The sequence below is a fragment of the Amphibalanus amphitrite genome, unplaced genomic scaffold, assembly GCF_019059575.1.
Source record: "Amphibalanus amphitrite isolate SeventyFive unplaced genomic scaffold, NRLGWU_Aamphi_draft 001483F_arrow, whole genome shotgun sequence".
In the NCBI taxonomy this organism is placed as follows: Eukaryota; Metazoa; Arthropoda; class Thecostraca; order Balanomorpha; family Balanidae; genus Amphibalanus; species Amphibalanus amphitrite.
The window spans coordinates 141,150-154,177 of NW_024882976.1; the positions used below are offsets into that span (position 1 = coordinate 141,150).

Here is a 13,028-nt window from a genome sequence, read left to right on the forward strand (position 1 = left end):
CCCGATTTCAAGGTCCCATGTCAACCGGTAACCTCTGAGGTGGTCAAAAAGCCCAAGGTAGGGTTTGGTTTTTGGTAAATAATTTCGCATAAAATGGTCGCAGAGCAGCGATTTTGACACCATCGTGTTTGCCTGGCTCAGGCGCGTCGAATGGTATACTTTTTGTTCGGGTGAGGTCAACTTAAGGTGTTGACCTCAGGTCAAGGTCAGGTCAGCATCCTCAGGTCACGAAGTTGGTCGAAAGAGGTCATGTCGCATATCATTCGATTCGGGAGGTCTTCCCGAGTCCATTGGTGGCTTTCCCGAGTCGCTGGCTCAATTTGATCATGAGTTATTGACAAGAAACTCCTATGACCGTAGTGACGTCATAAATGACGTCACGGAAGGTCAAAAATGCAAAAGTAAAGCATCGGATCTTGCAAGGAGTGCATGAAATCACGATTCCGTGTGCTTGAGATAGTTTGAGATCATTCCATGCGCAAAAACAACAGTTTCCTTATCTCCCCATTTACTTTTAATGGTGATGTCACGTGACCTCGAAGAGTAGCAGGCATTAGCAAAAATTGCGAGTAGGGAATGACAGAAAGATGATTAGTGGTTTGTATGGCACGGTCATTTTTAGCGGCTCGAAATAACATTTCTCAAAAAGTCTAACTTAAGAGCAAGTTGTTGTTGATTATCACTTACTTGTGTTTGGGGGTTAATAATGACTGATTTTTTTAGTTTGGCCCAAAAATTTTGACAGCATTGTGTGCGTTGATCAATTCTGAGCTCAGGGACATATATTTTATTCAGATTATAAGCCTTAGTTTTTCACAACTTCCAGCGCTATAAAGAGCGCCGGGCATTCAGTAGAGCGGCGAGGTGACAATTGCCCCTACATCATGTGGTTTACTGGCGCATATCTCGAAAAGTAGCAGGGAAAAGCAGCAAAGTACCTATATGGAACGAAAGATGAGTAATCAGCGGCTAGTATAAGATGTTTATTTTTAGCTGCTCGAAATAACGTTTTTTTTTAAAGTCTATTTAAAAATTTAGATATTATTTTTATTTAGGTCTTGCAGCTGCTTGCAAAAAGCTAGCTTATGTTGCAGAAAAGCGATGCAATATGTAAGAATGTTGTTGGGACAGTGAACAACAGTGCCCTGAACTAGTCTGACAGAAAATTGCGTTCAAAACGACAACTGGTCAACTAATAAATATCAACTAAAGATTAGCATTAAAATCGGCAAATGTGGTGGCCACTAGCGAGTCTAAATAGTCTTGTGTTTGGTGACAACTGACCACCTCAATTTCGACCTTAGGGCAAAAATGGCATCGGAATCGTATTCTTCGATCAATTGGGATTAAATGATACCTATTTTGTTCATATTGCGGACAGTCAGTTTGGGGGAATTTCTAGCGCTTTTTCGGGCTGCCGGCCTACAGTGCACTGCCGCGGGCGGCAGGCCGGCGAGAGAGGCGACGGGGTAAATCACATCGAAAATGACACCAACTTACATCAGAAGGAGCTTGTAATTAACCTTCGCAAACGCTTCAACACGTATTGCATATACAAGGCGCAAAACAGCAGAATAAGTGGTGTTTATGAGGAAGGGTGCCCAGGCTGCGGACTCTGAGGTCATCGGCGTCAAATGATGTACCGAAGAAGTTATCACGAGACGCCACCACACTTCGCAGTCCTCGCCAGTGTTGATTAGACGCGTGACAGGTCAGTGTTCGGTTTGATTTGCCTTCGCAACTTCAGCTCTTCATTTTTGTTGAAATCATTCATCACGCTAAACACAGGGATTCCACAGGAAAATAGCGGCTACTCCTATCCTTTCGGTCTTTAAAGGTAGTGTGCCACCTTTGAAAGATTTCCCATTTTATTTTTCCTATGATAAGAAGCTTCTGTTTTTACCTAATATCGCAAAAAAAAAATCAAAAATGGGCCTGGAATAGTGCCTTTTTCGCCTAAAAGTTTATCGGTTTTTCGATATGTATAACAACTGTAGTGGGCTGAGCTGCAAACAGGCGTCGGCAACAATCGCGAATGCGGCGCACATGTGACAATAAGCAAAGGTCATTATAGAGTTACGACGTACGGGAATGAGTTATCAGCTGTCTAATCGTAGACAACACAATGTCGAGCCTTAAACTGTAAGCCTGTATTGGTATTGTTTCTTTTATTTGGCTGTCGAACATTATTCATGGTTTGAAATATTATTTTATGTAAAATAATTGATATGAAAAAGCCGTCTCTTAAGTTATGACCCCATTTCACCACACGCAAGTGGCAGAAATGACAATGATCAGCTGACGCATTTTTCTTGGCCGAAGTCAGAGCGCGCGTCCCGACGCACCACCACACCGCACCACAAAGTATGAGCAGAAGCCGCGCCCAAAGCCAGAGCCCCGGTAACGTGAGATAGCCGAGTCGGGGCAGCGTGCGCTGACCCAAGCCGGGGCCGCGGCTTTGGGCGCGGTCTACCGCATCCCCGCGGGCAGCCCCGGGCTATCACATGACACCGGGAGGACGCGCGGCCCCGGCTTGGGTCAGCGCACGCTGCCCCGACTCGGCTACCTCACGTTACCGGGGCCCTGGCTTTGGGCGCGGTCTACCGCACCACCTAACAGGCGTGTTCGAAACCGCAGGAGATGATGATGAACGGGTTTATCGAAACTTGATTGGATGAGCATATCGGTAATAGCGATTTCAGTGTGTGCATTTATTGTTCATAGTGGTGTGAAATGTGGTTGGGGTACGACCGACAACCCGTCGGGGCGAATTTCGCACTGGGGTACTCAAAATTTGAAGAATTTAAGACGTTTCCATGAGTTTTGAAGGTATGGATAAGTTCCAAAAATCCGGTTCTCCTTATCTGGGCCATTAACTCCATACAGTCCAGGAAAGCTGGCACACTACCTTTAATATTGGAGTCTAGAAGAGACATCCTGCTTTAGAAGACGTTCACCGTACCCTCTGAATCCGTCTCGGCAAAGTGTTAGTGACCAGCATGCGTGATAACTCGCCTCTAGGCTCCTATGGTGGTGAATAACACGTGCACCGGACCCTGGTCACGGGTACACTCGGCTCACGTTTTCAACATGGCACGCTCCTGGTGCGCCTGCCCGACGGTCGAGCGGCGTTTCCGCTGTGCGTGTCTACTGCGTGTCAGTAGTGCCTAATCGTGCAAAGCGACTCACTAGTGCGCCAGCTGACGAGTTACCAACCACTTCAGACTCGTTGCTACTATACCTACCGTATTTCGAGACTTATATTGTCGATGGTCATGAGAGCGATTCCACTTCAAACTGAATAAAGCAGAGTGCAGATCGTTGGCCTGTCCATTTCATTTCAAGCTAGAAAGTAGAATGTTTCAATGGAGCAGAGTTTCCTGTCCCGGTTTCGACCACAACCATCCGTTCAGGTGCTTTCGGGGTTCGGGAGAATCCGGATGTCAATGTGAAACAAAAGGTGTATCAATGGAAATATGGTGACGTTACATAATACACATCCAATTCCGGCTAATCCCCGAGTTCAATCCTACTTCCAGTCCTTTAATATTGTAGATAGCAGGCTTGTACTGGTTCTAACTCTTTCGGTACATTCCGAGCATTAATTATCCATATTTGTAGCTTCATTAGAGTGCCGTCCTGACAGCTAACAACGCGCCTTGACCGCGCCTGCCCACACGACTGATGGCTCGAATCTCACTCGCCATGGCCCGTCTGACGTCAGCAAAAACGGGCCGACACAAACGGTTCGTCTGGCAATCGGTGCAGGCCATTCAGTGGTGGGGGAGGGAGGCCCGGATCCCCCGGGGCCGCCAGTCGTCCCACCCACCGCACCTCGCGGCACGGGGAACTGGGTCACATTTCATCGGGGGTCGGCGGCGGCCCCACCCCACCTGGCCACTCCGTCCGGAGTCCTGCAGTGCCCCTCCGCCCACACAGAGCGCCAGCAGAAGAATTCGCGGCGTGTCACGATGGCGCAACTAACAGCGGGACGGGGTGGGGCGGGGTGGCCGTGAGAGCGTCGGCGGCCGCCACGGCCGGTGGGCCGGCCCCTCCCTGCCTGCTGGCCGTCACCTGACTGATGGGTGCCCGCTGTCCACCGGACCACAGCACCCCATCAGCAGGTAATGGCCAGCTCGCCTCAAATAACGGCCGAAAGAATGGCGCAAATCCGAGCGGATGCGATACCATTAAGAACTCTCACAGCACACGTGATCTATGATTTGTAATATCGCACAAACATACACAAACACTTTCCCTCTGAGCAGCAAAAAGGCTTGAACGTCACCGTTTCCACTGAATAGTTAAGATCTTCGATGAACATTGCCACCACTCCACACTTACATCTGCAAGGTTCCGGCCGTTGGTGTTGATGGGACCGACAAGCGCGGGCTCTTGGTCTCTCATTCATTTAGCAGAAATCGTGCCTACTTTTCGAATGCTCATGCTATTGCCATCTTCTTATACGCAACAAGTTCATATGACAATAATTCATCCGTTTAGGATGAATTATTGTTTATTCATATTAGGATCCGTATTAGAATATCTGTTTAGGATGAATCGTGGGCGCCATCTGATATTATTATTGTCAGTATTTTCTATCGTAGATTGTCACTTGTTCAACTCGGATTGCATTAGACTATGCATGAGACTAGGGTGAAATGGGAATTCAACTGGAGGGGAATAGCGAGAGCGACGCATGGTGGCATTAAACACCTTCATCTACACAGCACACTGAATAACTATGCTATCTTTAGGGAAAAACTGATCATCTCTGCAACACACCGCGTCGCCGGACACTGCATCATTGCCCGCCGCGAAGGTCAGCTGACGTCACTTGGGGTACCGGTGACGTCACCGATGGAGGGCGTGACGCGGAACAGACGGCCGTTTCTCCAGAAATGGGTCACTGCCGGAGGGCGTCGTCCGCAGCAGCGGCGCCCGACTGTCTGCGAGAGGGGCGCCGTTGCGCGCCCGCCGATGTCACAGCCATTGGCCTAGCGACCGTCGCCAGCGCTAGGACCCAACGGAGGACCTATGAGCTGGATCTATAAGCACGTTGACGTGGGGTGGCTAGATTCCCCCCCCCCCCTCTGACTATTCGCGATAGATTGACGACTAATGATGAAATCGCCCGACAATTTTTTTTAAGTTCTGTAATTAATTTAGCATGGTCTGTGAAACTTCCGTTAGGCTTCACAGATACCTTACTTAGATGTGAACAATTCGTGATGCTATTAAAAAAAAAAAATCCGGACCAAAAAGAGGCTTAAAGGGACCCTCCCACCTTCAAAAAAGTTAATGAATTGGCATGAAAGTGATGTCGCTCGGTTCAGAAAGAGCAAAAACGAATATCTACCAAATTTCATCGAAAATATTCACCGGTTTTCAAGATATTAGACTTTTACTTTTGTTTACTTTTTGGGATCTCCGCTGTTCCTAGCGACTTTATTTGAAAGTGCGGCATTTGTTGCGCGCAAAGCAGCATATACCACCGCGTGCTGCCAAACGTTTTAGTAAAAGATTTAAAAATCGTTAGATCTCCGCTGACGTCACAAATTCTAAGGGGGCATACCAATGCATTAGCCCCTTAGAATCCGAAAACTGCAAGTTTGAAATTCCATATCTCCGAATTAAAGCATTTTTCGATGTTGTGAATGCCCAAACCGGTATTTTCAGGCCATGGCCACCAATTTGGCTATCTCAACTCAAAACTAATGTTAAGGTGGGAGGGTCCCTTTAATATAACACCATATAAAATGTACGTTGGATTTTCCCAGCGATTTTCACGTAAAATCCATCGAAGGGGTCACACGAGAAGCTCTAAAACTTGGCTAACTTGGATGTTAAAAGAAAGGCTTTTGATTCGTAGATCTCAGAAATCCTAGTTGAAAAACCAATCAATTTTTCATTAAAAAAATGCGACGTAGCTATAACCATGACTATGAAGATAACTATATAACTATATAACTATAACTATATAACTATAACTATGAAGACAGTTGAGATCTCTCAACTCAAATTAAGGTGGACCAGCAAAACAACGAGTACTGAGCTAGCAGATGATTCAGCAAGCTTGGGTGCAGGAACCAAAGTTGATGAACAGAAGAATGAAGCCTGTACAGCAAGCACACCACCGAAGCTTCTGAAATGGCTGGGCTCCCTGCCCAAGGATCGTCCTGCGGTCCTGGCGACTCTTATGCTGCTTCCAGCAGCAAGAGCACATGTGGTGGTACACCAAAGCGAGATCAGGAAATTCTATCAAAGAAGAGTGATGCTACTCCAACACCCCACTACAACGGCCAAGGAGCTAGGCCAAAGGAAAAATCAGAAGTCAAGTCCCAACAAGCCAAGGGAAGTTCTCCAGCAGAAGAGAGACCAAACAGACCTACATATGCTGACATAGCAGGCGAATGGAAGACTATGAAGAGAGTAGCGGGCAAACTTAAAGCTGTGACAGAAATGACAGAAGACGAGAAAATGCTAGATGAGGCTAAACAGGAAAACAAACTCATGAATAAGATGAACGACAAGAAGAAAAACCATATCAATGGAACTATGAAAAACACTGGACTCCCAACTATAAAAAAGAAAAGGTTTGCCAGCATATTTGCATCGAGATTCGACCCAAAAGTGAAGAAAGAGGACCTTCGACAGTATTTGGAGGAGAGACTGGAAACCAAGGTGATGGTATCAGATGTGAAGACCCGTTACAACACCTACACTTCATTTCATGTGTTGTGTGAATGTTCAGATCCAAAGTTACTACTTTGTGATGAGATATGGCCTGAGGGGTCCTATGTCAGGTGGTGGAAGGAGGACTTTCAGAAAATGTAAGTAAATGTAAGTGGATCCCTATCAGTGGACAAACTAGTTTAGATCTCAGAAATGATGGAAAATCTTAAAGTTGCTTCCTGTAATTGTAGGGGACTTCCAAAAGATAGCAGGTCCCTTTCCTTAAGGCCTGACTTGATTTCTCTTTTGAATCAAAATGATATTATTTGTTTACAAGAAACATGGTACTATCATCAGGAACTTGCCAATCTAAATTCGCTTGATTCACGTTTCATTGGAATTGGGGTTTCTGGTGTGGACTTAAGTCAAGGCTTCATTACTGGTCATGCTCCAGGAGGTGTGGCCATCCTTTATAGAAAGTCAATATCAACAGTTGTGAAACCTTTGCTAACTGAGCTAGATTGGTGTGTAGGTGTTAATGTAAAAAATGATGGGAAAAGCTTCACTCTTATAACAATTTATTTACCCTATCAATGTCCAGAGAATGAGAATGAATACCAGATAAACTAGGCCAGCTCACTTTGACATTAAATGGCATTGAAACAAGCTCTTTTTTAATTATAGGTGATTGGAATGCTAATCTAGGGTTGCATGGACAGAATATGTTTGCAAAACATATGCTAGAGTTTTGCAAAGATCACACTCTGAACATTTCAAGCTTTACCATGCTGCCACCAGATAGCTTTTCTTTTGTAAGTGATAGCTGGGGTTCAAAATCCTGGTTGGATCATGCAGTCTCAAGTGCGGACCTGCATAGAGTAATAACTGAGATGCATATAGATTATGGCATATCCCAAGAGGACCACATGCCTTTGTGCCTCACTCTTTCAGTGGATCAGCCCCAGAGGTCACTGATGATGATCATTTTCATGCAGTTGTCAATTGGGACAACTTCAGCACCAGTGCCTTGCTTAAGTTCAATGAATTAACAGATGAGTACTTAAAAGATGTACCGATGCTTCCAGGTTTGACATGTGCTGAAGGGAATTGCAAGTTAAAGGAGCACATGAATGATATAAATGAGACATATGAGCAAATAATTGATTGCCTGCGAATAGCTAGCCATGAGATGATGCAGAGAGATAGGAGACATTCACACCCTCAAGGTAAGCCTGGTTGGAATAGATTTGTAAAAGACAAGTATGATCATTCTAGGGAAACATTTCTGCTATGGAAAGCATCTGGAATGCCTCGGGATGGTCCCATCTATCAGGCACACATTCAAGCTAAGCTTGAATGTAAAAGAGCGATACGCTTCATCAAAAGGTATGAAAACGAATTACGACAGGAGTCTTTGGCTTCAAAATTTGTTGATAAGGATGTTAAGAGTTTTTGGAAGGAAGTAAGCAATGTCAAAGGAGCAAAGATCCCGAGACCAAATACGATTAATGACGTATCAGGTGAAGCTAACATTGCTTCTTTATGGCAAACACATTTTAAGGATCTGCTTAACTCCGTGCCAGATAGCATGACAGACAAAGATAACGTATGGAATACAGAAGAGGATAATGAAATAGTACCTGTTACTGTTGAGGAGGTCAGGCATGCTTTGTTCGAGCTGAAGAAGGGTAAGGCAGGTGGTCCTGATCAAATATCTCCTGAGCATCTCCTACATGCTTCACATAGGCTTGTGACATTACTATGCTTGTGTTTCAATGCTTTCCTTCTTCATGGTTTCCTCCCAAGGTCTTTGATGACGGTGAGCATTGTTCCAATAGTAAAGAACAAAGCTGCTTCGATCACCGAAATGAATAACTATAGACCTGTGGCAACCCCTAACATGGTGAGTAAGCTTTTCGAGGTAGTACTGCAAAAACGACTTGAGAATTATTTGTTGACACAGGACAACCAGTTTGGCTTTAAAAAGAACCTTGGTACAGACCAATGCATTTACACTTTGAAAGAGATAGTTGAAAAGTATAAGTCAATGAATAGCATTGTCCATCTGTGTTTTCTTGATGCAAGCAAGGCGTTTGACCGTGTTAATCATAAAATTCTCTTTCAGAGGCTTTCAGAGAGAGGTGTTCCTTATGTGTACCTAAGATTGCTTGCGTTCTGGTACCAAGAGCAAGAAATGGTCATTAAATGGGGATCCACTTTTTCAGGAAAGTTTAAAGTGTCCAATGGTGTCCGGCAGGGAGGTATCTTGTCACCTCCCCTTTTCAACGTGTTTATAGATGAGTTGTCTAGCAGATTAAATGAAATGGGCATAGGTTGTCTGATAGGTCGGAAATTGGTCAATCACTTGATGTATGCTGATGATGTGGTGCTTATCTCTCCATCAAGTGCAGGGATGCAAAAACTGTTGAATGTTTGCCATGAATTTGGTATAGCAAATGATGTTGTGTATAATAGTTCAAAAAGTGTTGCAATGTCATGTAGATCGAAAGGGATGAGGAATGTCAAAATACCTGATTTTATGTTAGGGCCCATGCCGTTAGTATGTGTTGATAAAGTTAAATATCTTGGGCATATCATAGAGGAAGACATGACTGATGATCTAGATATTGCCAATCAGAACAGAGGTTTATTTGTCAGAGGGAATATGATCATAAGGATGTTTCACATGTGTGTAGATGTCAAACTGAAACTATTTGAGACTTACTGTTCATCGATGTACTGTGCACACCTGTGGTGGAACTATAGGAAGGCAACTATGAATCGACTCATTGTGAGCTATCACAACCTTCTTAAACGACTTATCGGGTTATCTAAATTTGAGAGTACGAGTATGACATGTGCATATTTTAGAGTGCTGAATTGTGAAAGCGTGTTCAGGAAACTTATTTATAAGTTTCTGAGAAGACTTGAAGAGAGCCCCAATAGCATCATTGAATCAATCAATTCAGGGGATCTCCGTTTCAGATCAAAACTGAGACGTTTTTGGCTCAGTAAGCTCTATTGTCATGCTGTGCTACATTGAATGTGCATCGACTGGGAGTGTGCCTTAACCGATGTTTGTTGTTGTTCATCCATCATCCATCTGGTACATCCATCATCAACTCATAGCAATGGACTGTTAGTCTGAAATACAAATCTATCTATCTATCATCTATCTAACCATACAACCACTGCGCTAAGTTACAAAAAATGTTTCATATTTTGCCTCCCAAAACAAACGTAATTGCTGCCAGGCCGTTTCGGTGACACATTTCACGGTGACGTTCACGTTCACGGTGACGTTTAGGTAACCGACACCGCCTCCTGCGTGTCGCTGCGATACTTTAGTTTCAGAGATTACGCCTAAACACAGGGTCCGGTAAAAGTTTTGTCCTCTACCTATCACAACACTTTTCGGTTCCCAATCGTTGATAACCATATGGAATTACAGTTTTGGTTGCACCCCAGCATTGCACGGTCTTTGACCGCGGGACATGATGTCACAAACGGACCTCGGGCCATTGGTCACCGAGCTACGGTCGGTTTCGCACAGATTGTTCACCCGAACCGCCGCGTCGAAAAATGAAGGTTTGAAGTGTTTTTCTCGATGAGCTGAACCAGACAGTCGACATGCTCCAGGCCAAAATGACACAGCGTGCCATTGCTGATCAGTTGAGACATCTATCTGCACAGTCTGCAGTTCGTGGAATAAGAATACAGCTGCTGGCAGCGTTGCTGATCGTTACAGTTTGGGCATACGGCCATCATTTCGCCCGTGGCAGAAGTCACATTGAGAAAGGCGGCCGGGAAGAAGGGCTGCAGTTGGTGACAAAATTGGCAAAGTGGCTTACGCGCAACGACCATCCCCTCTCCCAAACAGGACCGTGGGACGCCATTGGATGAGCTCTCTGAAGCTCATTACCTACAAGAGCCTCCAGCGGCTCAGGTCTACGTCGACGCATGGTCGAGCATGGTCGATGACAATGACGTAGACATGCTTTTTCATGTAGGACGACGCGCCAGGTCATCGCTCTGCCAAGGCCCAGTGGTGGTGCGAATCGAACCTGCCGGAGTTCTGAAGGAAGGAAGTGTTAGCCGGCTACAACCCAGACCAAATCCTGATTGAGAGATTTTGGGCTATCGTCCAGCAGGGCCCGGACAAACGGAAGCCGGCGGCCATCCTCGGCGTCCTGCCGTTACAGCTCAAACGGGCATGGTCGAAAATCAAGCCGTCTGTGCTGCACAACCTGGTTGCCAGCATGCCAAATTGTGTTCGTGTGTCGATTTCTATACGTGGGGAATATACTGGACGCTAAAAGGGATCGCCACCTCTTAGAGAGCAACTCAGAGAGCACATCTTTTGAAAGGATAAAACTCATGCCGGGCCTTGCAACGCGTTAAACGCCTCCATCAATGACGTTCAGATGGATGCCCAGTAAAACTCGCCTCACACACTTCTCCAGCATGTCATTTTTCATTTATGACTGATCAAATTGAGCATGTCAAACAGATTACAGACGTCGCAATGTCCAATGAACAATTTATAGTGTGTATTATCCCCCCCCCCATTGTAAAAGTATATGCAGCCATTGATGGTAAAACTGGATAAGCGTCACCCTTTCCAGCCTCCTATTGGAAAATCAGCCACTAAGATGGATAAAAAAGACAAAATAACTACAACCGCATCTTTCATGGAATCACAAATACCTCAAAATTCATTAAACACTTTTCTGACTTATTGCAGTCAGCTTGGTCAAAACTGCTAACCAAATATATGACTAAGATGTAAATAAAACGAAGAATCTCCCTGCATAGACGTTTACCCTACATCCCTCAGCGTCTCGTGGCTGGAGCCGGCCGCTCCCCGCCTGGCGCCGCCGCCCCCGGCAGGGTCACCATCACTGGCGGTCACCGCAGCTGGACCGTGTATAAAACACGGCTCCACACCGCACCCACCATCAGACGATCACACACCGCCAAACTACCAACAACATGAAGGTGAGTAGACTCTTCAGCCCAACTTTGTCATTTCGTGATGAGGGTAAATTTGAGTTGCTGTGGTGTTCTTTCAGGTCAAACAGCTTCGAAAACAGTGTTCAGTAAGGAGCATATTAAAATCGTTTTAATGCCAAGGAGACGTAGAGCTTATAATGATGATGACGTTCTTGTTCCAGTTCTTCGTGGTTGCCGCCCTGCTGGCCGTTGCCGCCGCCGACAACGCGCCCTACACCACTCCGGCGCCCACCTACGCCCCGACCTACAAGCCCACCTACGCGCCCAGGCCCGCCTACCACCCCCAGCCGGCCTACAAGCCCGCTCCCTACAAGCAGGAGAGCTACGACCAGCCGCCCAAGTACGACTTCAGCTACGACGTCCACGGATACGGAGACTACGAGCCCGTCTTCAACGCCCAGGAGGCGCGTGACGGCTACGCCACCCAGGGATCTTACTCGGTTGTGCTGCCCGACGGCCGTACCCAGACGGTCACCTACCGTGTGGATGACGCCTACTCTGGCCTGATTGCTGACGTCACCTACGAGGGCGAGGCCCGCTACGACGAGTACAAGCCCAGCTACAAGCCCGCCCCCGCCTACAAGCCCGCCCCGGCTTACCAGCCCGCCCCGGCTTACCAGCCCGCCCCCACTTACAAGCCCGCCCCCACCTACAAGCCCGCCCCCACCTACAAGCCCGCCCCTACCTACAAGCCCACCCCCGCCTACAACTAGAGAGGAGTCAGCAACGCACTTTTCTTCAAGCTCTCAGACGAAGAAGTGCAGTGCCTTTCATGTATGCTTGAGTGTATTTATTGTGCAATGAGTGGAAGTCAATAAAAGCAAAGCATCATCAAAAACGTTGTGTTGGATATCTGAATCTACGATACGATTACAAGAAATACGAGTAGAGGGAGTGAATACATGCATACAACGTGCGCCAGGGCGATGGTCCAATCGTAAAGTACGGAAACAAGGGGGAGACAGCGTTTTCACGTCACTCTGTAAATCGGATCGCGGACCACGTGACCGGGTCACCATAAGAGAGGTTCGAAAGATATCCCGCGCCCCAGTGGCGGTCTCAGCCAACTTCGCCATATTGGGGGGGGGGGGCATATGTTACCACCCACCTCTAACTCAAAAACTAAGAGGGCTAAAAAGACGCGGTAAAAAGCAGTTAATAGCTCTAAATTCATACGTTTGAAAGTATGCGAAGCATTTTTCATCTTAGAGCAATATTGGGGTCACCAGAGGTAATCTGGTGACCCCAAAATTGTCATATATTCAAAAATAAAGGTCAAAATTTGCCAAATGTCATTATATTTTTCAGAAAACATGCCATTATCTCAAGAACTGTGATAG

The 13,028-nt window shown here is 46.2% G+C and overlaps 1 protein-coding gene across 1 annotated transcript; it reads left to right on the forward strand.

The window, feature by feature from the left end:
* The first annotated feature begins 11,512 nt into the window (after positions 1–11,512).
* Positions 11,513–12,526, forward strand: LOC122373363 (adhesive plaque matrix protein-like). Its single transcript, XM_043351337.1, has 2 exons — positions 11,513–11,673; positions 11,850–12,526. Exons 1-2 carry the CDS (start codon positions 11,668–11,670, stop codon positions 12,399–12,401), a joined length of 558 nt encoding a protein of 185 aa, XP_043207272.1. The 5' UTR covers positions 11,513–11,667; the 3' UTR covers positions 12,402–12,526.
* Positions 12,527–13,028: the final 502 nt, after the last annotated feature.